General features: G+C 39.4%; 1 protein-coding gene across 6 annotated transcripts in view; it reads right to left on the bottom strand.

Annotated features, from left to right (window-relative positions):
• The window catches only part of slmapa (sarcolemma associated protein a), an 88,638-nt gene that overhangs the window by 32,781 nt on the left and 30,337 nt on the right, over window positions 1-25,520 (bottom strand). For 2 of the 6 annotated variants that reach the window (XM_076269285.1, XM_076269284.1), the window contains exons 2-13: window positions 24,332-24,479; window positions 23,418-23,490; window positions 13,193-13,229; window positions 5,728-5,790; window positions 5,436-5,531; window positions 5,143-5,214; window positions 4,616-4,756; window positions 4,259-4,396; window positions 3,140-3,308; window positions 2,534-2,584; window positions 2,100-2,150; window positions 725-787 (exon numbers count right to left, since the gene is read on the bottom strand). In XM_076269285.1, the coding sequence (XP_076125400.1) occupies window positions 725-787; window positions 2,100-2,150; window positions 2,534-2,584; window positions 3,140-3,308; window positions 4,259-4,396; window positions 4,616-4,756; window positions 5,143-5,214; window positions 5,436-5,531; window positions 5,728-5,790; window positions 13,193-13,229; window positions 23,418-23,490; window positions 24,332-24,479 (1,102 nt within the window). The remainder of the gene's footprint in view (window positions 1-724; window positions 788-2,099; window positions 2,151-2,533; window positions 2,585-3,139; window positions 3,309-4,258; window positions 4,397-4,615; window positions 4,757-5,142; window positions 5,215-5,435; window positions 5,532-5,727; window positions 5,791-13,192; window positions 13,230-23,417; window positions 23,491-24,331; window positions 24,480-25,520) is intronic. The other 4 variants (XM_076269289.1, XM_076269287.1, XM_076269286.1 and 1 more) reach the window with 3 other exon arrangements.

The raw sequence follows: 25,520 nt of genomic DNA, 5'->3' as shown, positions 1-25,520 counted from the left end.
GACTGTATGTGTTACAGCTCTAATAACATGCACAACACAGACAACAACCATTTTTACCCCCAAGTCTGATTTGGATCATGGCTAACTAACCTGAAACTCTACCCCTATCTCCATCGTACCAAGGTGAAACATTTTTGACTGAGACGAAAGTGGAATCCACTTCTAAGAAAAATATACACTGGGGAGCACCTGAATTACAACAAATCATATAAATTCAATGTGAGCACTAGTCTGACTGGGAGGGTACAACTAACATCGGTTCAATCCAAACTGTTCATCTCATGAAAGTCCCCAAGGCTGACAACTCTGTGAAGGAACTGATTCTGGCCCATAACGGTCGAACAGACTGGCTTCCCATGTTAAGCTTCAACCAGTGGCCTCTGGATGAGTTGAGCTACCCCATTGCAGCCCAGCATCCCAGCCCAGTAAGTGTGGTCGATATAATGAGATGGAAAAAAAGTGTTTGGATCTGACAAGACTATGTGAATTTTAAAGCACACTTTAAGTTCAAAGGGGTGATGCACCTCAGCATAATCATGTACCCTTTCTCCCTGAAACGCATGTTTGTCTTTCAAAACAACAATCTTCAGCATACTCTCCATGTATAGTCCATAAAGCTCCATAAAGCTCTGAGGACAACAGCTGCCTGGGGAGACCCTGTGCCAGTTAATAAGGCTTTAGTGAGAGTGGCAGTAAGGCAGTGGAAAGAATGCAGTGTACTCACGCTCGCACTCAATGAATTGATGGATTAAAGTGCAGTCCCCTCCACTCTTTAAAAGAAAGTGGTCTAATAAAGAAAGAAAAATCTTCCATTAAATAAAACAGCAACATTATTGAGCTTAGTGTAATGGAAGCACATGACCTCCACAAGTGAAACTAAGTAAAATAGAATCAGATGATTTGGTACAATAAAATGTACAAAATTATAAATGACAACCAAACTGAACTACAGGGGACGACAGATGAAACCACACAGATGTAGAGGGCTGGCAGGGATAAACAGGAATCTTTTCGGGCTTCCTACACACTTACCCTTCCATTAAAACGCACATGCACACACACACAGTGTCTTTGAAGCAAAGCCTTCATCTGAACGTACTCATGATGCTCATGATATGGGCATGAGCTCCATGAATGGGCTCTCATCTGATCAATTAACAGATATAGAGGTATGAGCACCAGCTTAAATAGTTCTCCTCCAAACAAAACTTCCATATGCCTCTCACTGCTAAATTGCTATATGCACCTCTACAACAGATAGCTCGAGGAAATTATCAAGTCAAATCACATTTGAGATTAGTCTGAACAGTTAAAAAAAACATAGCCTCATCAATTGCATTATCTGTAACCAACTGGTTCTACACACTTAGATATATTTAGGCAATGTAGTGTAAACTCTGATGTTGCACAGACAAATAAAAATAGTTGAGAATGCAGGGTTTTTAGTTGAGTTGGTCTAACTAGCTACAAAGTAGTTGCTAATCATATCAAGTTATTCTGCTTCTGCCTAGCAGACTTCATTCACAATGATTAAAACAACAGTACATGAGTGTACACTTTATTTCCCTTTGCTGCTTGGGTGACCAAGCTTGACTCAAATACTTCCTGAAATAAGTCCTTATGGCGCAAAGACACCAGCACCCTCTACAGTCATGCAAAGAGAACCCTTAATCTCACAGTGATAAATTAGCTTCCTTTTACAACCATGCTGTACACAACTGCTTCACAGTCTGACGATTCAATTTTCAGTGATGCGCAAGTGTAAACAGAACCTCAAACCAGAACAAAATAGTTATCTGGGCTAACTTTTGTCAGGAATTCAACAACATTCCCTAAATGAAATAAATGACATAATTGTGCATAACTTGCCTATAACATTACAAATAAAACTGACAATGAAGTAACAGTTTTTCAATTAATGCAATTTCCAACAAACATCCTAAAGAAGAAGTAGAGTGGCTGACTGAGAACTTCTATTTCAAGAAAATTGGTGACCGCCCAGCCACCCCATGTCAGTCTCACAGTGTACATTAAAGTGTTAGACAGAAAGCTGGCAGGGCAGAGATTGCTCTGGCACCGAGAGGAAAACATTATACTACCTTCCTCTGTAGTGAGATCAAGACTGTGGAGGCAGTCCCCTTGTGGGCTACCTATCATCATCAGAAAAAAACATCACTTGGATTACAAAATGGCAACAAAAACACCCTCCCAATAACATCAGGATCAGGAGACCTACATGCCTGCAAGCATCCTCATAAAAAGCCCAATGTTAAATGAGAATAAGAAAGTCCTCAGAGGAGAAACTGATTGACCGTGTTTGACTCAGGTGGCCAGGCATGCTCAGAGGACAGAGAAAGACATGGCTCTATCTATTCAGTACTGAACCATTGAGCAGAACAGAAGCAAGGTGTGAAGTGGACAAAGGAGGAAAAAAACAAAATGAGAAGTACAAGCAACATGCCATATTAGCAGAGGAGAGGTGATGCAGAGTTAGCAAGAGGGACACTGAGGGGCTGCACTTGCCCACACTCACCTAAACTGTTGTTTTCCTTTATGCTTTTCTCCTGCAGTTGCTCTAACCTGACTGGAAACGACAATGGGAAGATGTGGATATGACCGGAAAAAAAAGTCTTGTGAAAGAAAACATGGAAACGGTTTGGGGTGTTCCCAGCCTAATGAGAACCATGCACTTCAGCACAATGCCAGTGAGACTGAATAAAGATTTACCGTCCAACCTACCCTTAAAAGCAACCCAAGCGTTTTTGGATGCAGACATTTGGAAATCGGTTAAAAAAAAAAAAAAAAAAAAACATGCACCTTTGCAATGCCATGCTCATTTCAAGTCATCCAGCTGGGGTACTTGCTTCAATTCAGCAAGCAAGAACATGTGGTTTGGGTGTGTGTGTGTGAGTGAGTGTGAGAGTGTGTGTTTGAGAGCGATAAAGAGATAACTAACCCTAGAGAGAGAGAGATAGAAAGAGATAAACAGACAGATAGATAGATAGATATAGAGTGAGTGAGTGAGATTGAGTGAGAGAGTGAGTGTAGATGAGAGAATCAATCATAATGATATACTTATGTATGTATGTATGTATGTATGTATGTGTATATCTGTGCTCATGCAAGTGTGTGTACATACCTTGCAGTGCTGCGAGTCTCTCGTTTGTGAAGTCATTGTCCGCCTGTAGGGCCTCTATGCGAGCCTGCAGGGCCTGCTCCTTCTCCTCCATCTCCTCTATGCGCATCTGCAGTTCCTTCTTCTCATTCTGCCCCTTCTGAGTCAGCTCCTCTTGGCGGCTCTCAGCCAGCTGCGTGCACACACGCGCACACACACACGCGCGCACACACACACACACAGCCAAAAGCATTAACTCATGCACTTACGGGCCGTTGACGACAAGAACAATAACTAATGATAACGGCAAAAAATTATCGCCCTAGCTAATATTAATGACTTAATTAACTTAATTGTATGTTAAACGAAGGCATTAGAAGAACACTTCGTTCATCTAATTGGTTGATTTGGCCCGTCGATAACCAACATGGGTGGTGATAGACAGATGGTTTATCCAATCAGCTAACCAGTATTTCCGCCCCTTCCCAAAAGTTCTCCAACGGAAAGTTCCCAGATGGACATGCAGAGCAAATGCGAAGCATCCATCTGGCGGAGTCAGGTTAGTCAATGGCAGCCATTAGAACCATACCGCAAATAGTGTTAATTTGACATATTTACTAGGGACAGTTATACTTTTTGCAAAACTGCATAGGCATACGCTATGCTCATAATCCATCACCTTTACTGTGAACCAAGTCTCGAATCTGGATAGACAACAATTGTGTTTCTACCTGCTTGGCTCCTAGGTAAAGATAGAACGACATTGGGGGGCTACAAAGCTTTGCTGTTTGGGTATTATTTATAGAAATGAAGTAAAAATATGATCATGAGATTTGACTAAATTGTGACTATTTCTGACAGACACACTCATACAATCTATCACATAGACAGCATTTCATTAAATTAGTAATTTGGGGGGGAAGTTAATGTAATTACTTTTTTTTTTAAACTTCCCACTAATGTAATAATTATTTTGTTGGTGGTATAAAACAAGTTTTATTAAAAAAAAAAGTTTTCGGGAAATTATTATGTTGGTGACATATTATGACATTTAAAAAGTGCAAATTAAGTTGGTGGTTTATTACGTTGATGGGTGTTACAGTGAAGAAAACATTTTTCTCCCCTCGGTGTTATGACACTTGCCTTGATCTTGTCAGTTAGGTCTTTGATCTCGTTTACTGCGCCATTGTACTTGTTGGCCAACTCCTGGAGCTCCTCCTGAGTGCGTTCATTCATCTCCTTCAGGTGTGTGCACTCGTCCTCTGTGTTACTTAGACTCCGCTATACATTGAAACACAGTTTAATGAGCCAACAAAAATGGTCTATAAGTAACTTTTGATAACTTTACAACATCTAATACATTAATACATACTTTCTAAACAATTCTAGTGCCAATGTCTACAACTAATTAAGCACGCGATAACAAAAGTAATCAACAAGCTTATGGCCCTAGTGCTGTAAATGTCCCCCATGATGGAAACATTCTTAAATACATCTCACCTCCACCTCTGACAGCTTTCTGACCACCTCAATTTTCTCCTGAAGTACCCGCCTCAGGGACTCTTTGGCTGTAGTCTCATAATTGAATTTGTCATCCTGTAAGTTTACCAACTCCTTTCGGATGCTGTCTTCTGTTTGGTTCTACATCAAAAGAACATAGAATATTAAGAGGTAAAAGTACAACAGACGATTTTCAACTATAGTCTCACTGCTGAAGTAGCATACTCAACTGACAGGTATCAAACTCCTGTATTCTTCCTTTATTCATTTAAATTAAGTACTGCAGAGGTTCTTGGTGCCCTTTTAGTGATAAACGACTTTTCAAAATGGCTAATATTTATATTAGAAGAATCAGACATCAACGGTGTTCCAGTGTCACATGTAAAATTATACCACTAACTGCTAATGCCTAATTAACTGCTAATGTTTCAGGACACTCTTATTTCAAGAAACAGGACACAGTTAAATCCATAAGTCTGTTAGGAAACACCTGGTATTGGTCCCACAAAACAGGACCATATTCTCACTTTAGAGTAAGCTTGCAGCTGGTTCCCCATCACCTCCAGACGAGAAAGCAGTCGGTCCTCATCAATTAAAGCCTGCAAATAAGCAGAGAGTTATAAAAATAATCATTTGCATTATTTCAAATTCATCAACCCTTCAAATATATATTAAGGGAATGCAAAACAGAATAAAGGAAAGAGGAGCGGCAACAGCTAGACTTTTGAAAAACAGTATGGCATTAATTAATAACACTACTATTAATGTGTGTGTGTGTGTGTGTGTGTGTGTGTGTGTAGAATGTTTTTGTGTTTCCTACCTGCCAGCTGCTCTCCGAGGCCTCCTGTGTGCTGGCCAGCAGCCTCTGCAGAGTTGCCAGTTTCTGCTCAAGCATCTGCTCCCTATGCAAGGCCTCCTAAAGAGTAGCATGGGAAGGAAGCGACGAGAGCTTTATTGAGTGCATATTGCCTGAACGCATTTCAACATAGCCTACAATCATGAATGAATGAAATGGAGTTACTCAAAAACACTTCCATTATTAAAGAGACAGAACATTTTAAGTGTGAGTGCATTTCAAAGCAAAACCACTAGGTGTCAGTGTAATATCATACCTGCAGATACTGTGACAGCTGGAACAGTTCCTGAGAGTACATACTGGGTGTGTTTGCAGCAACCTGCAGAACCCAGACAAAGCACTGTGAGAGGGCAGCTTCAGAGCACAACGCAAGTGTTTGCATAAGTATAACACAAGTGTATCTAACACAAGGACAGAACACCACCACTTAAGAACACCCCATTTACTTGTAAAGTTGTAAATTCATGATGGACCAGACACTAATAATAATTAATGAACATTTATTTTGTACAATATTCAACAAGGTTCAGTGACAGAGGCCAAACTACTCAAATAACATCATGGAGAACAAATCTGAAACATCTGCGTTTAATTCTGACTTTAATTTACAACTCCGTGAAATGACAGAATGGATCGCATCGCATCAAGGCACAATTAGAGAAAACAATGAGTGACGACAAACATGTTATGGAGCATATTGACAACTTTAGATCTAGATACTGGATTTAGTGGTTTCAGATCTGGTTAGGACAGCCTGTAAATGGTCACAAAAGCTGACACTCGCATTCTTGAAGGAAGAAACTACAAGTCTTACAGAGCAGACTCAAATAATCCAGAAATTGAAAGCCTCTCATTTAGAAGAATTTCCTTGGTGAAGAATTAAAATAATAAAAAAAAAAACATGGCATAGAAAGGAGGCAATCTGCCTTTGCTTGGTGATTTGATGATAAGTAAATAACCAACAGCCCAACTCTGCTGAAGTGTAGCACAATTTGAGCAGACCAAAGGCAAGTTGAGAGGGGGTGAGGATTCCTGCTCAGGGCAGAGAGGGGCAATCAAAATTAGATTCCAGATTACTCCCTAATATGATTAGGTGTTCTAACCATGGACTATGCACTTCCACATCTACAAAGAAAGACACTTCTATGAGGAGGCTGGCGGCCAACTTCTGAGGCCCTAGTCTATTGCTCCTCTCCTCACTTCTCATGCCAGAGAGACAAACAAAAAATGAAAATTCCTGAAAGCAAGGATGACTCCATCATCCAATTTTAGCTGGAAGTGTGCTTAAGGCCTATACAGTACTTTCCATGTATGAGCTGCATTGTGTATAAACCGCAGGACACACACACACAAACAACTGCATGTATTATCCACTATGTAGCCTAGTGAATCAGATCATGCTTTAATTATAAAGGAGGAAGAAAAGAAATGCATTCCCCTCAGGGATTAAAGTGAAAAAAAATCGTTTGACTGAACTTTTTTCAGGCCATAAGTCATACGTTGTTCTTATCTACCTATAGAGATAGCACCCCTTTTGTGGTCGCGACCTATTGGTTTTTAATGTACAAAAAGATGCAAACAACAAAGTAAAGGGAGTATTCGCCTTATTCACACGGCGGCCATTGTTTAAACCAAAACGAGGCTACAGGGTACACTTACTATATAATTAATGCCACCTACAGGTGAATGCATAACATAACAATCCTATGGTTTGTGTACCCTGTAGCCTCGTTTTAGCCGCCAATGGCCGCCATGTGAATAAGGCGAATTGAGAGTGTTCTTGATTGAGATTGAGTTTTCCTGATGAACAAAAATATATTTTAGTACCATCCCTGACCATTGCTGATTAGCCATTGCTGTTCTTTTCTACTGCAGCAATATTGTAGAAAGGCTTTAACACACTCTTATTTAATTACTTCAGGACAAAAGTGTTTAAAGGGGAGATTTTTTTCTTGTTAATATGCAATTCAACACCAAGTAAAATCTATAAAATCAAGTTTGCAAGACTTCCCATTTCCTCATCAAAGTAACGAAACAAACCCCTGGCACTTTAATTTCTTTACACCATGGCTTATTAGTTCTCCCCCGTTTCCAACAGCTGCCCATCTCCATTTAATTTTTTACTTTTGACACCTGCCTTCCTTTAGCAACAACGCATCCATGACAGCTAATGGCCTTGCCAAATAGACGCACACAAATCATGACGCCAATATGCGAGGTTCTGGTAGGCCTACTGGTTATGGTTTTGTGCTATAAATTGATAATATTTTATAGCAAAGTTTTAAGTTGACTATTTTAATTGTATGGTTATTTTTTGTCAACATACACTCACAACCTACTGTCGTTAAAAGTGAGGCCTAAGCAAAATAGGCTACAAGGCTGTCTGTGCGTCATAAACAGACTGACCCCCTTAATCAACAGTTCGCGATGATGACAGTGATATTATTTATTTTTTTTATGCTAACACGCTCAGTCAAAACCTTCCGTCGCAAATTGTGAAAAACATTGTTGTACATGTCATAACAGACGGGATAATAAATTGCATAGGCTACGGTTTATATTGCGTCGCTTTACACATAATGTTAGTTGCATTGATTAAAAACTGTAACAATAATAGTAGCCTACATCGGGTGGCATAGAAGGCTATCGGTTCAAGTCATAGGTGACACCCAAAATGAATGACCTCCCCTGACAAGAGTTCGCGATAGTAAGAAAATGTCTACATTGATGCACGGAAAGAACACAGCCGCTTCTTCTCCGAATTCGCACATAGAGCTCACAATATCATATCCAAAAAAGTTAAACGGATTGGCCAACCTCATCAACTGTATCTAATGTGTCACTATAATCCAACTTTTAGACCGTTATAGTCCTCCATACGTGTTCTTTGGAAAAGCAAAGGTGATAGCCCCCCCCCCCCACCCTCCTATTTCTTTTCTCATCGGATCTGCATCGATCTCAAATATGACATTTCTAAAATCAAATTGACGGAAATCCGTTCTATGACTGAGAACTTTAATCCTTGATTCCCCTGTATAGCCCACCACCGTGTATCAACCTCATAGCTGAGCAAATTGCAAAATCAAAGTATAAACCTCAGTAAATAGTTTGGAAATTACAGTATAACTTGATACATTGATGACAAAGGACATTTTGTGATGACCTGAATTATGTCTTATGTCAGCAAGCAATGCATCATCAAGGCTGTGTTGTAGATGTTGATGAAAGACTTTTACCCTTGCACAGTTAACCATATGCAGTAAACCATAAGTTCAATAAATGTTCCTTTTTTAAATTGAGACTTGTAACATTTGTTATCATCATTGTGTAATTACAGTGCATGAAAATGCCCTGTTCTGTTATCCGAAGTCTTCTTCTTATTATTATTATTATTATTATTATTATTACAGTGCATGAAAATGCACTGTTCTGTTATCCGAAGTCTTCTTCTTCTTATTATTATTATTATTACAGTGCATGAAATGCACTGTACTGTTCTTCCTAGGCTTCTTATTATTATTCCGCTTACCACTTTTTCCATACGCAATTTCTCTTGAACAGTTTAACTTAGAAACTTCATTCAAACTTTGTAACGTAGGTCTTCAAACAGATCGGGTTGCTATGTCTTTTCAACTTTGACACTTTTATACTTTTTAAACTATTAAAGAAAAACTTTTTAAAAATCCTCATAGACTTAACATTGCCGATTATGACATCATAATACGGCCATTAAGCAATTAGAATCCTATGGCAGGTGTTCAGGCCACCTGCAGCCTCAGGCTTTAAGCATACAATCTGGGTCAATTAAGACTACACATCCTATTCAACTGTTTCCTCTGCCCAAAACTGTTTCAAAATAAAAGTCCTCACTACAATAATCCACTGTTAAACAATGTAACCCATTAAACTACTGAACTTTTTACATTCAACTTTTAAACGGTCTACTTTTAAACTATTATTAAACTATCTATTAAACTAGCTGTCTATCAACAACTTTTAACTTGTCATCAACTATGTCAACACTTGTCATCAACTATGACTCCTACCCACTGTAGCTAGTTAGCATGGTTAGCATGTTAGCATTGCTAACATTGTTAGCATTTTTAACAAAACTGATAAAAATGATTAGCTAGGTTAGCTAAGTCACATGGTTAGCGTAGTTAGCATGTTATCATGGTTAGCATGCTAGTTAGCATAGTTAACATAACAACTAAAAATGATTAGCTAGGTTAGCTAAGTCACATGGTTAGCATAGTTAACATGCTAGTTAGCATAGTTAGCATAACTACTAAAAATGATTAGCTAGGTTAGCTAAGTCACATGGTTAACATGTTAACATTGCTAACATAGTTAGCATGTTTAACAAAACTGCTAGAAAACGTTAGTTAAGTTAGCTAAGTAGCATTGTTAGCATAGTTAGCATTGTTGGCATGTTTACAAAACTGCTAGAAAACGTTAGCTAAGTTAGCTAAGTAACATGGTTAGCATGTTAGCATTGCTAGCACTGCTATAAAACATTAGCTAAGTAACATGGTTAGCATAGTTAAAAATCTTAGCATAACTGCTAGCAAACATTAGAGCCATTCCAACTTTCAGTTATCGTCAAATATCTACCTATACACAGCCATTAAACTATTTGAATATCAACATTCATTAAACTTCCAGTCTGTCAACAACTTTTAAACTATTTACCTTCAACTTTTAAACGGTCTACTTTTAAACTATCATTAAACTATCTATTAAACTAGCTGTCTATCAACAACTTTTAAACTATCTACTGTCTATCAACAACTTTTAAACTATCTACATTCAGCTTTTAAACAGTCTACTTTTAAACTATCAACTTTTATTAAGCTATGCAACCACCATGTCTATCCTAGCATCACCGTAGTAACCATCTCTGTATTATCTGTTTTAACTATACATGATATTTTACATCACAACTTTAGCATTTTCATGCACTGGTAATTCCTTGGAATTGCATTTCTAGTTATTATTCTTCCCACCAAATTTCTGCATCTAATTCAGCTTTAACCGTTTAACGTAGAAACTTAGTTCAAACTTTGTAACGTAGGTCTTGAAAAGGACACGTGGGGAATGTATTTTTCACTTTTGTAAACTTTATACTTTTTGAGATATTAATAAAACAAGCTTATTTTTCCCCATAGACTTAACATGGGCTGATGACATCACAATGGGCTAATTAACTTGATTTGCACCTGTATCAACTTCCAGCTGCTCACTACTAGGACCCATCAAAGGGCCAGTTAAACTGATTGCACCTTTATCAACTGCTTTCTGCTTAACTAGGCCAACTCTCTCTGTGTCTCTCCATTCTACAAGGATATTATGCACATTCCATCCAACTTTCTATCCATCCTCTTCAAACCATTCACTCATCCACCCATTAAACTATCCACCAACATCCATTAAACAATCTGCCTATCAACATCCATTCAACTTTCTGTCTATCAACATCCATTACAATATCTAAATTCAACTTTTAAACTATATACTCTGTCTCAGGCTTTAAGCATACAATATGGCTCTATTAAGACTACAGATTCTGTTCCTATTTCCTCTGCCCACAACTGTTTCAAAATGAATGTCCTCACTACAATAATTCACTATTAAATAATAATTAAATAAAAATAACTATTTAAACTACTCAACTATTTAACTGTTTAGACATTTCAACTGTCAGTTGTTGTCAACTATGACTCCTGCCAACTGTTTCCAAATAAAAGTTTGTTTTGCATTTTATGTTAATATACAGTATATTTATATTTTCATGCACTGGTAATTTATTCGAAATTACATTTTCTAGTTTTTATGATGTAAATTCAGGGAGCAAAAGCAGTATCGGCTCCAAATATCAGCTCAAGAAAATCGGCAGTCTGTAACAGTCATCGACTAAGGCTGATGAAAAAATCGGTATCGGCATCAGCACTAAAAAATCCATATCGGTCGATCCCTAGTGTAAGTATATAAGTCTATATACTCTTTTGATCCTGTGAAGAAAATGTGGGCGTGGTTTTCAACTGTGACAAGACCCATATGAACTGAAGAAGTATGCAAATATTGGTCATGTGTCACAACGCACAAAATCCCAAATACCTCACTTAATGTTGGGTGTGGCTTATGCGGTGTACATACGAAAGTTGTTTATCTTCTAAAGAGTTTTTCGACCAACAGCGAAAGCGTTCTTGAACTAGTTTGGTTCAAAATTGAATGAACCTTGTTGCCATCTAGTGAACCTGCCCGCATTTCCACCAATTTTGAACGGAACCAAGGGAGTCACCAACAGAGGGTGTTGCATGCATAAACAAGAGTTAATGATATGCATAAACAGGAGGTTGATATGACAGTTCTGTCCTGTAAAAACGGAAGAAATTAGCTGTGTAAAACGGGGTTAATATCTGCAGTGTTTTGCTAGTTGAGTAATTTTGTTTACTCATGGTAACAGTTGATGTGGACGGAAAACTCATGCTTTTAGTCTTCTCCCCTCTGAACGGTAGAATGACACGCCCACTCCGGTTCTCAGGAAAAAAACAACTATTTTCTGGTTCAAGCTCAGAACCAAAGTGCCACGTTCTGAACTGTTTTTTGTTTGGTCGAAATGCTCTGAACAGATCAAATGTTGGTTCACGAAGGGAAACGGAACCAGTTATCTGTCTGTGGAAAAAAGCTATTGGTGAGTTACACGCACCTACCAAATTTGGAGTTTGTAGATGAAACTATATGCTAACCACAATACTAAGTGAAATAAGGGGGCACTATGGAGTCCCTAGGCCACACCCTGGGCCAAGCCTTTGTCCCTGAGAGCTTTATCTTACAACTGTTCAAATGTTGATTCACGAATGGGAACGGAACCGGTTCTCTGTCGGTGGAAAAAGGCTATTGGTGATTTACACGCATGTAACAAATTTGGTGTTTGTAGCTAAAACTATATGCTAACCACAAGAATAAATGGAATAAGGGGACTATGGAGTCCCTAGACCACACCTGGGGCCAAGCCTTTGTCCCTGAGAGCTTTATCTTACAACTGTTGTGTGTGCCAACTGTTGCGTGTTCCGTTTTTGCCAACGGAAACCACCTCAAAAAATGCAATCTCCATTCTTCCCTACAGAAACAATAGGGCTTTCGCACCTCCAGTGGTTGGGCCCTAAACACTCCACAATGGGCTTCAGGATGGAAAGGGGGTGGGGGGGGGGGGGTATATATAAATGGGCTCATCAATTTGAGGGAAACTAACCAGCTACTTCCATCTGAAAGGAGAGTAATTTATTAGTCACCCAGTGATGGGTAGATTAAAAGGAGATCATTCACTAGTTCTCTAACACACTGTTTGCATTCTTTGGTCAAGAAGAACCAAATTGTCTGATTTGGTGTTACTGCATTAACGGAAAGTTAATGGTTTTTTTTTTTATGGCCCTGCAGGCTAAGGGAAATGGAATTCCGAGAGAGGGAAAGGCCACAGACACACAGCAAGCACACACAGGGATGATGTCATTGTTATTCTGTATGCATTTCACCAAAGAGGTGAAGAGTGCCACACACCGAGGGAACACAGATGGCTAAAACAGATCACACAGAGTGACAGGAGTTTAAAAATTAAGATTTTACAATCAGAGTCTTTAAAAGTACAAAACCTCTGTTCTTGCAAACACACATAAGGAAAGGCATCACGGCAACATCAAAAATGGACAAAATAGACTTACCTTATCAATAGGTAGTGGTAATGGTGCTTGAATCACACTGCGGGGAGAAAAAACATGGGTGATGAACTGCTGAAAGAACTGTGAAACAAAAGCTTATTCTCTTTGCTGTTTAAATCTGTGCTGAAGCAAATATTTATCGCTGTGTTCAAGGTGTACCCTTGCAGCAAAGCAAAGATTTGTTAATCTTTAACAGTGAACACTGAGTGACAGAGGCTAGATTAAGTGTTATAAAACATAGGAGTTGCATTTCACTTTTTAACCCATACAGCAGTTAAAGCAATAAACGAATATTTATGACATGGACGTAGTGTTTGCAGCTTGTAGCTGCTGTAAGCAGTATTTTATCTTCACAATACTTTATTATTGAGTTTATTCCTAAAACTAACCAGCTAAATAGCTGACCTGACAGACACTATGGCTAGAACTGATAAAAAAACTCAGGTTATATATATCCTTAGATATTGCTTGCTGGAAAAAGTAACATTTCTTGGGGATTTCAATTGAAACCACAAAGCCTCACAGTGAACAGATTGGATGACTTAAGAAAGAGAGGTGAATTTACCTGCCCTTCATATGACCACATATTATTGAAATGAAGTTGAGAATGCAAAAAAACACCCTCAAATACTGAAGCATAGCTGCTTGTTAATTATTTTACACTGTCCCGTCATGTACAGGTAAGACAAAAGTTAACAGCTGCGCCAACACGCACAAGTTGGGCTTAAGATAAGTAGGTTACACTAGCACAGAATGTGCTATGGCACATTCTATACCCTGGCCAGGGAAATTCTTCTGCACTTTACTGTACAGCACAAGATACTAGAAGAATTATTATCTGATGTCAATGACAGGCCAATTGATCAAAATGGCTTCACAAACAGACACACACACACAGTGTACCCAGTGTGTACCCTTCACCTACTCATTAACATAATGCAAAACAGGCCCAGGTGATATGCATCAAGGTGTGCGTCTGAAGCCAGTTGGATCAACACAACTGCGTGTAGGCTCTTTACATGATATTTTGCAGCTTTTTCCTGTGATAGGATAGGATGTTTATGAAGTCAAGCTTTATTGGCCAGGCTCCTTTCCCTCTACCCCTGGCAGTCACTTCTTCTCTTCCTAACACACCCACACATTCCTTTTACTTACTCATGTGATTTATCTCTAATTAATAGCATTGCCTACTAAATTACAACTGCTATTAAAGGAAGAACAAGAGTGACTAAGGAGAGTGAATTACCATGTGGTAGATTTCATGAAAGTGGGATATTAAGTGCAAGAGAACCTGATTGCACAGAAAATTTAATTACCACCATGGAAAGAGACATCTGTGTTAAAAGACGCAAAGACCTCAGTTGTTTCCATGAAAACATTACAAAACAGAAATAAATAGCACAGTAGGACCAGACAATGGAACAATATTACTGTATCTAATGTAAAATTATGATTCACCTCATAGCTACAATTCGTTTGTTTTTCTAAAGTGAAAGAATTTGAATGATCCAATCACGTGTCAGCTCAACTACTTGTTAAAGTTGATAAAGATAGGATCATATCATTGGTTAATCAATACCCTAGCCACAGAGTACTTCCTCTTAAACATTAGGCCTAACTGAGAAAAGAAACCACTTCATAACTGGTGTATTATATAAGTTGGAGGGGTGAGTGGGTCCTGATTTCAACCCAGAGCAGTGAACATGGATACCACCCACCGATACTACTTAATTACAGTATTAATCATAGTAGCTCTGCTGCTGCTCTCAAGAAACTACTGCTACGTTTTTATGAAGCCTACTCGCGACACTTATTTCAGTCTTGCACTTGAAAAACATACAAATAGCTAGATTAATGTATCTGCATTGAATCAATGCAGCTAATACCATTGCACATGGTTTTCCGTTTAAACTATAGCTCACCTAAACTATGTATGTGACATACACTTAGTTGAGTGTAGCCTAGTTGTTATTCAGGGTACCCCCAGAATTGTCAGACCTAAATTTAAGACTTAAGACCTTTTTAATACCACTACCGCAGAGCGGTACAAAATATGACCGCCGCCCAGTCCAGCACATTTTTTCCACAAAAATAAATCACGCTGAAAGGCCTATATGATTCTAACTGTCTCACTAAATTGCATTATCCACACTCAATTCTCACTGGTATCTGCTAGACAACAAGTACCAAAACATGATTAGTGCATAGATTTCACATGTAAAATTAATTTTATACAACCCCACCTCCATCTTGCCTGTTCATAATTCTGAGAAATTCTTGAATTGTGTGCATGTGTGCATGTACATGTTTATGTTATGTGTGTGGGTGGGTGTGTGTGTATGTGTGTGTGTGTGTGTGCGTGCGTATGTGCCTTTGCATGCAAGCGTACATATGTCTACTGTGTGAGTATGTGTCATACGTATGATTACTGTGAATGTATGTGTGTGTGTGTGTATCTGTTTGTGCACATGTGTGCACATGAAATGGGTTAACATGACCCCTGGAGGCAAACATACAGAAAAAATGGTCATCCTAGGCCCTACAGTTCTCAAGATATTCACAGAGAACTGTCTGGCCTAACCTCCTTTTGGGGGGTCCAGTCCAGAGGGGGGGCTACAGATCAAAACGAAAAACGACGGTTCCATGCTATCCATGTGGGGTTACATGCCCAACAAGTTTTGTGTACCCCGGTCTTTCAGTGTCCCGGGAATCCCTGTTGGTGTACGTCACTAAATGTACACATAAATTATTTTATTGTAAGGCCCCCCATGAACGAAAGTACACAAAACTTGGCATGCATTCGGAGGGTGTCATAATGATCCTACACTTTTATTTTCGTGCAGTTTTGACCTTGTCAGCCAGAGATATTGTGATGAAAACACCTGATTTTTTTTACTTTTTAATTTTTAACTAGGTGGCGCTATACATGAAATAAGTGGTAATGGGATGGGTTGACATGCCCCCTTAAGACCAACATACATAAAAAAGGTGGACCTCCTAGGCCCTACGGTTCTCAAGATATTCACAGAAAACTGTCTCCGGCCACCTACAGGCCAGTTGGTGTATAGTAACATAAATGAATTTATTGTGTGGCCCCCCATGAACGGAATTCCACAAAACTTGGCGTGCATACAGAGGGTGTCATAATGATCCTACACTTCCAATTTCCAATTTCGTGCAGTTTTGACTATGTTAAGTCACAGATACCTGTGATTACAACACCTAATTTTTACTTTTTTGTGTTTAACTAGGTGGCGCTATACATGAAATGAGTGGTTATGTAATGGGTTGACATGGCCCCTTGAGATCAACATACAAAAAAAAATGGTCCTCCTAAACCCTACGGTTCTCGAGATATTCACAGAAAACTGTGTCTGCCCTACCCTCCTTTCGGGGGGTCCAGTCCAGCGGGGGGGCTACAGATCAAAACGAAAAACGATGGTTCCATGCTATCCATGTGGGGTTACATGCCCACCAAGTTTCGTGTACCCCGGTCTTTCAGTGTCCCGGGAATCATTGACGGAAATTTGGGCATGCGGTGCGCTGCGCGGCGGTCATAATTACTATTTACAAGTGTTTGAACATGCCAACATGAACATGACAGCAGTGCAGTGGCAACGCAAAGCTTTGTCGCGGTAGTAACGTGACAATGTCCCGCTTCATGGACAAATTTACACGGAATAGAACCTAGTTGATTTCAGGGATTAAAGTGAAAGAAAAATCGTTTGACTGAACTTTTTTTCAGGCCATAAGTCATATGCTGTTCATATCTACCTATTGGTTTTTAATGTACAAAAAGATGCAAACAGCAAAGTAAAGCACCAAATAAACACCAAAACGAGGCTACAGGGTACTCTTAAGTTACTATATAATTAATGCCACCTACAGGTGAATGCATAGAACATAACAATCCTATGGTTTGTGTACCCCGTTGCCTCGTTTTAGCCGCCAATGGCCGCCATGTGAATAAGGCGAATACCATCAAGTACCAATACCATCCCTGACCATTGCTGATTAGCCATTGCTGTTCTTTTCTACTGCAGCAATATTGTAGCAAGGCTTTAACTTACACTCTTATTTAATTACTTCAGGCCAAAAGTGTTTAAAGGGGAGATTTTATTTCTTGTTAATGTGCAATTCAACACCAAGTAAAATCTATAAAATCAAGTTTGCAAAACTTCACATTTCCTCATCAAAGTAACGAATCAGAACAGTCTAGACATTGTTCATATTTCCATTTGTTGCCTCATCCACATTTAATGAAAACATGGTAATTTTGAGTTTTACAGACAACTCAGTTTTCCAATGAGCAACAATACTGTGTGTGCTCATGCAGGAGGTCTGCGCATCTGATAACGACAATCTGGAGAGGGCGCTTTTGTCTTCAGCAACAGATTGTATAAGGTTGAAAAGAGGTTGCGATATGGTGAGGAACAGATCGTGTTGCGCTATGTAAGAACATGCGTGGCCTACTTTCTGAGCGCAAAAACGGTCAGCCATAGCCTACCTCTGTCATGGTGGCTAGTTGCACCAGGTAGGGAAGATGTCCTGAAGTGCACGAACGTTAACCTTATGGCGGTCTTCTGATTGTAGGCGTGCTAAAACGTTTTCCTATTGCATCCATAAACAATTTTCTTTCAGCAAACCGCGCAAAAGCATGGTTTAATTGCATGGTTATTTTTTGTCAACATACGCTCACAACCTACTGTCGTTAAAAGTGAGGCCTAAGCAAAATAGGCTATCTGTGCGTTTTTTTTTAAGCAACCGCCCCAGGCCAATGAGACAAGCGTGTAGCTACAACATAAACAAAGCGAAACTAATGACTGACGTATCTTCTTGAGCGGTCTCTGATTGAGACACAGAAAGTTCTCAAGAACACTATTAGGTCTTTAAACGTTACCATCACACACATTCATTCATCGGACCTAATATTTGTAGTTGCCTTAAAAAAAGGAAAAGAAAAGGTGATAGACCCCCCCCCTCCTATTTTTTTTCTCACCGGATCTGCATCGATCTCAAATATGACATTTCTAAAATCAAATTGACGGAAATCCGTCGTACGACCGAGAACTTTAATCATTGAGACTGATTTACGCTACGTGAGGAATCTACTGATCATTTGAAAAATTAAGACCTCCGTGAAAAAATTCCAGACTTTGAGGTGAAATTCAATACTTTTTAATACTTTTAAGACTCCGCGGGTACCCTGTTATTGTGCGTGGCTGGTGTTAGTGTAGCTCTGTACTTTCCGCTAGTCGGGGATAAGAAGCCTAGCATACAACACAAAATCTGTGGAGTTTCTGTTTCAGTAGATACATTTAATTCGCATAGTGTTTTGTTAGCTCACAATTTGTCATTTTTATTGAGAAATGTTACCCTTCCCTGCCTCTACTCCAGATCATTAGTCGAATCATTATATACTCCAAGACTGAAGTCAACTCTCAATTCACTTCAATTGTAGCCTAATTCATGAGCAACAGGCAGATGCAAGACATAGTGTGCGAGAAATCACCGCTTTATTCAATGGCCAATAGTTTGAACAACGCATAGTCTCCTTCACTAACTCTGCTTTGGCAGCAATCAGTAGACGGTAGAGATGCATGAGAATCTCAAACACAAGCACCTTAGAGCCATGATCTCTATGTTAACTCCAGATGGGTACATTTTAGCAAGCAATTACAATGACCAATGGCTTTCTGCCAACTGGCTATAATATTAAATCATAGAGTTAGTGTCAGTTAACCTGTCGGAAAAGAAGTCTCAAGTGTGATTAGTATGTGAACGCCATCATGTTAGCTAACGTGTTGCAACAGAACAGTGAATTATAGGACTAGCCTTATTCTTCCCATCTTTTGTTCATGTTAATAACACTACAAGTGTTTATTCTGCATTTAACATGCCGTAACTATAAGGTGGCCTATGGTGGCCAACTATGATGGCCTTCAATTTGTGATAATTAACCTTATACAGCTTTCTGTTTTGATCTTTCTATTAGTACTATTATTCTCTTATCTAGTAGTACAAAACACATTATTGGCTTAATTGCTCACAGTGCTGAAGTATAGGCTCAGACAAATTTCTATTTGCCCAGTGCTGAAAAAAATAGAGAAAACATTTAACAGCAATAAAGTATGCTCATCATTCAATTGGTTGTCCCAGAGTGTAGCAGAAATTTCAACACGCAGCAAAAGGACCACAGAGAAATTGAGAATAACATAATTTCCTTGATGGTGAGGCATAACTCAAGTATAACAATAAAGGAACCTGATACTCTGGTTCACACCTACAGCTTCTTCTCCTGCATGTCATAATGAAGCACTGGTACCTGTTGTGTGACATTCCATTAATATGACAAAAAGGTCAAATTCAACGACTGCGGTTAAGTCATCTAGCGCTATTCACTACTGCTGACTGCAACTCAACAATCAACATCTCACTTCTATAAATACTGCCCTCTCCAAAGTCTCTCTGAGTAAATGTATGAAAACATGTCACTGAACTCTGTGTGTGTGTGTGTGTGTGTGTGTGTGTGTGTGTGTGTGTGTGTGTGTGTGTGTGTGTGTGTGTGTGTGTGTGTGTGTGTGTGTCCATAATCACAAGACCACATTCAACACCCACTTCTTAAACACCACATCCAGGGTATAGACAGAAATGGTGGAAGAGTGTAGGAACTAATGGAGTGAAAGGGAATAGAGCAAAGAAGGAAGAATAAGAGGGAAAAGTGTGTGCAAGGGTGGGAGGACTGGCTCAAAGAGTGACTGGACTGGTACAGCGAAGGCGCAAAGGTGAGAATGCAGAAAAGGGTGTGAATGAGAGAAACAAAGTGACACATACCTAAACCTGTGAACTAATCTGGGCCTCAAAGGAGAGAGCCAAACAGAGGGGGGAGGGTCACGGCCCAAAAATACACACAAGCTTTGGAAACTGTGTGGAGTACAGTTCCACTTTCCTGTTTAAGGAACCTTTTACTGATATCTTGGATGACATTGTTAAATTGGTCCTGCTACTAAGCAAGGTAGTGAGGTGCAGAGGATCCTTCTCTGCTCAAATGCTTTATTTAGCCCATTGGTATAGACTGTATATTAAAACGGGCACCTTCCATAAACAGCATGTGTAGTGTACTGTAGTTCGCCTTGATACCAAAGAATAGCACAACTCAAGTCATATCCATTCCGTGCTTGTATGTTTGGCAGGTTGTAGCAGACGCAGGTGCGTGTGCAACATGCAACAAGGGCTGTGTGTGAAATCATATGCCACGGCTACGTTTATTTCAGGATGACTGTAAACATAAACTTCTCAAAATTTGTGGATCTGCGTTGAATCTTCGCTGGCGAACACCCTCACATTAATTGGTTCTCTATTGAATCTACCTAATCTACAGGTTGAACGTTTATAGGCTTGTGCGCTAGAGTGTCATTAGCTCTGCATTTCACTGCGCACTATGAAAAGTAAACAAACTCAGTGGAGGGATGTCCCATTATAGACAGAATACCAGTTGAGATCAGTTGCATTGTTGTTTTAATCAGGGCAGCAGTTTCCAGATTACATTATGTGCTTACAAAATTGCGAAAGGGTTCTCGATTGTTGTAGAAAGAAATGGCCAATCTTAATGCAATATCTACATTGCCCATTTCTCAGGCACATTCTGTTTACTAATTCACTTACATCATTTGAAAAGGCAGTGTTAAAAAACAATGCAACGGATCTCAGCTGGTTTTATGTCTATAATGGAGTGGAAACACTACACCGGTATGGGATATTTGGCTTTTGGGTGAAATTTCAGGATGGACCTTCTCTAAACTATTGAATGTGCATGTCCAACAGTTTAATGTTTCAGTACTTTCTGCACAACTTGCTGTTCTCTAACAAGGAGCTTAATGGCAAAATTCACAACAGGTGTTTGATCCATGAATCGACCAATACATGTCCTGGTTCAATTAGAATTAGTATTTAAACAGTCATCATCATGCTGTTCACATTTTGACATTATGAGACCAAGACAACACCTAACAATTGATAAACAGTATCTCGCCATTGCGAGGCTTCAAACAGGATGTTGTCAGACGGAAGTGGCCACTGAGCTTAGAGTGTCATCAGCAGGTTGCAACAGAGATACAGAGAGACTGAGTCACAGAAAGGCATTGACGTCCATTGGCCACATCCCACACTGATGACCGCTTTATTGTGAACCTGCCCTGTGGAACCGGATGATGAATGCCACTCAACTCCAGGCACATTTAAGGGAGGTGAGAAGCACCCAAGTGTCACGTCAGACCACTCGAAACCGTGTACATCAGCATGGTCTGCGTGCTAGACAACCTGCAAGGGTACCTGACCACACAACCAGGCACAGGCGTCATCATCTTGCATGGGCCAGGGAGCATTTACGCTGGACGAGGGACCAATGGGCCTCTGTGCTGTTCTCTGATGAAAGTCGATTCATGTTGAGCAGAAATGATGGCCACCAACGATGTTGGAGACGTCGAGGAGAGCGCTATGCATCAGCTATTGTTGTCATCAGACGACCCTTTGGTGGTGGTGGTGTAACAGTGTGGGTAGGTGTGTCTAATCAATACAGAACTGGCCTACACTTTGTGAATGGTGCAGTGATAAGCCCATACTACCTGAATAACATCATTAATCCAGGCCTAATTTCATCTTCATGGACGGCAATGCTCCAGCTCATCGATGTCGCATTATTAGGGAATGGCAGCTGGAGACTGGGGTACCTCAAATGGAGTGGCCTGCACTTTCTCCAGACCTGAATTCCATAGAAAACCTATGGGATCAGCTGTCGCCGTGTTGAGGAACCTCAATGACATGAGGGTCGCCTTTCAAGAAGAATGGAAGTAATTTTTTTTGCTGTGGTATACCCACCACTGTTGTTGGCTTTTGCTTTAATAAATTGTTTGAGATGAGGAAATCACCATTGCATGCTTCTACTTAAATGCCCTACTTTCATGATATAATACCACTGTAGCTTGAACTTTGTACATTTTCCATAAATTTCACACGAAAGCTAGATATCCCTAACTTTTTGTGAGTAGTGTACACACACACCAGAGTTTACTGGTTTCACATGTAGTTGTCTGGCAGTAAAAAAAAAAAAACTGACAGACTCTCCAGTGGAAAATATGCTACATTTATCAATTAATAACATTAAATAGGCTTATATGACAAACCATATAGGCCTACAATATGTTATCATGACAACTTAAATATAAAACTTGTTTTTTATTTCAACTTTGCACAAGCAGAGAGGCATTCATTCTGTCATGTCGCAAGTTAGCAGGAATTCTTTAATTTACTAAAAATGGTTTCAATACATTACTGGGACTATTCCTATTTTAGGGGGGAAATCCAGACCATCTAAAATGTTCAGTAGGTTAGGGTCTCCACTCTGATGTGAACCTGCATGACAGTTCATCACAGCGGTTGCTTCGTTACAAGGCTACCAGGTCTGTGGGAAGGGGCCGCTGGGAGTGAGAATAAAGGGGCTGTGATGGCACAGTAATGAACTTATACAAACAACGAGATCACGCCTGTTTTTAAACTCACCTGAATCGAGATTGCGATTTTATAACAATATCATGCAGGCCTATACTTTATACACACACACACACACACACACAAATATGGATGGATAAATTGTTCCCCCAAATGCAGCTGTAACAGCTTCCACTCTTTTGGAAGGGATTTTTTAGACTCTGTGGAAATCTTTCAATCATTAGAGTATTTGTGAGGTCAGGCCTTGTTGGACAAGAAATTAAATGTTCATGGATTTATTATGACTGAGGTAAATCTGACATTATTTTAGGGCATTATCCAGCCAAGGTTATATCCATATACAACATAAAGTCGTATCCATCAGAATCAGGGCACTTAAGATTAATTTCTCTGTGGCTGATCAATACTCACAAGTGAAATGAATGCCCCAATGGAAGTCCGAGAGCTGCATGTGATGCATATAGGCGCAAAAAAGCTTTCTGCTAATACAGTATAACTGCAGAGCTAACAAAACCTCTACACTTTGCATTGGGCCACATGTGATGAAAGCCAGTTCCTTCCTCCATTGTTGCCCTCATGTTTTCCTCAAAACTACTTGTGCAATCTACAGTTTCTAAACACAGTGCAGCCACTAGAGGTTTCATGAATTAATTCTACAAGTGCACTATAAGTAACACACATTGTCCTTAGCAATAACATCATTTCAAGATCTGAAACTTACTCTGATCGTCGCCGAGCTTCCATGCCATCAGGTAGAAACAGCTTGATAGTGGACACAATGCAACCATGGGTAACTAGAAAAAGGAGAAGACTCCAGTTGATAGAGCGCACATCTCTGACAGTCTTAAAACACACAGAACAATACAGTAGCAACTGCTCCTAAAAAAGTAAGAATCTCAAAATGTAGCATATAGCTTTAGTGACATACAACAATAATATATCAGGTTTTAATCCAGAAAGAAGTCGAATGGGATGTAGGTCAGAATGACACCACAGCCCACTACACTAACTACAGACAAGACATTAATGACTCAACAAAACACCATTCGTTCATTCGTCATACTACATCAGCTCTAGCAGGCGACACAACACATCCTTGCTAACGCAAGCTGTTCCAGCATACTCTGAGCTCATGATTGTAGCTGGACTGTAAAAGGGCAAGTTCATTTGCATTCATATCCAATTGTGATTACTTCATGTCCTGCCATTACCACACATTCAGGGTAAGAGTTGAAAGACATGTTTTTGGTTTTCACACCTGCTAAATTCATGTGACCAAGGGCTAGGACTGTGCCCTGTTAGACCAGACAAATAAGAAGTGCCAAGAAATATAATCTGCTTTCCAGCTTTAGAACATAAAATAGCTGGGAGAAATCTTTCCCAAGGTGGAGGAACAAGCATTTACATATAGGTTTGATATTACCAACCACTACTAAAAAAACTGAAATGGGCAAAATTATAGAAAGTATTCTTGTGTTAAATGGACAATGAAATGAGACATGAAGGTAGTACCAAGATTCATTACATAACCTGAAGAGTAATGCATGTAGGGCTTCATAAGATACAGACAGGCTCAAACACAGGCACATATACTGTAACTACTGATTAATGAATTAATGGAGTGAGGGATGCTACCTTTACGCGTATTCTCAGTCACATCCACACCAAATTGAATGATGTCACCAGACAGGACTTCACAGGGGGGGCTCTCTTCAGAGCCTCGGCTCAGGCGCTGACTGTTGATGAAGGTGCCATTGCTGCTCTTGGTGTCCTGGAGATAAAACTAGAACAGGAAGACATTTACATGATTAGAGAACCAGAAGCCACATTACCATACCCATTTCCACACATCCACACAATATACTTTCAAAAGGGAAAAAAAGGTTTAGTAAATATTTCACACTCCAGTTTTTTCAGGACAGAAACTAGTCTCAAAAACTAATTTGACTGCCAGACTATATTGTTCATGAAGCACAACAGGAAACCGCTAGACTACTTACATAACAGTTAGCAAACTACCTGCCAAGTTAACAAACACAAACAATATGCATCTTGTATTTTGTTAAATTACATTAGAATTTGTGAGATACTGCTGTTCAGCTTAGTTACATTAATAGGTGTTATCGTTATCGGTGTAGGTGTTATCGTGCCAAAAAATATTTGGATTTGTTCAATTGGATCAATGGGACATCAATCGTGGGTAGTGCTGGGCGGTAAGACTAAAAATCAGTATTACAGTAAGTTAAGATTTTGACTGTTTCATGGTGTATCAGGATATTGCTAATTTAGCACGACTAGCCCTCTATAGGTTTGTATTTCATTTTACAGAGGCAAATACAATACAAATTTGATCATGAGGCTTTCAGTACACAATCATTTTCTTAACATACTACTGATGTATATAAATATTGCTTCATATCACAACAGAAAAAGTATTACAATAAGAAGAAAACAGAAAAATACTGTATTTCTAAATCCTGTATTTCTAAAATCTGTATTTATTCATGACAGCACACATGTAGATATTATTGATACTCTTGGAGTTGCAGTTGCTAATTTATTTTGCATTATTTAAAAATATTTATGCACTTCTATTTTAGACACAGTGAAATCCAGTGCAACTTAAAACCCATCACGGCTGCCCATCTAAAATCTTCATTAAGGGTCTGTGCTGTGCCTGTTCTTATGCAAACCTGCTGCATGACAGTTCATCAGCATTACTAGAACTGTAGGGAAGAGCTGCTGGGAGAGAGAGTGAGGGGCTGTGATCACACAGCAATATATTTAAAACAGCGATAGCACGCCTGTTTTTAAGATCACCCAA

This window comes from Alosa pseudoharengus, unplaced genomic scaffold, assembly GCF_046254945.1.
Source record: "Alosa pseudoharengus isolate Yale_2024_CS ecotype anadromous, Long Island Sound unplaced genomic scaffold, YU_APseudo_1.1 YU_APseudo_1.1_scf_5, whole genome shotgun sequence".
Classification (NCBI taxonomy): Eukaryota; Metazoa; Chordata; class Actinopteri; order Clupeiformes; family Clupeidae; genus Alosa; species Alosa pseudoharengus.
Note: the sequence above shows the minus strand (reverse complement) of the source record. Positions and strands in the feature narration are given on the sequence as shown.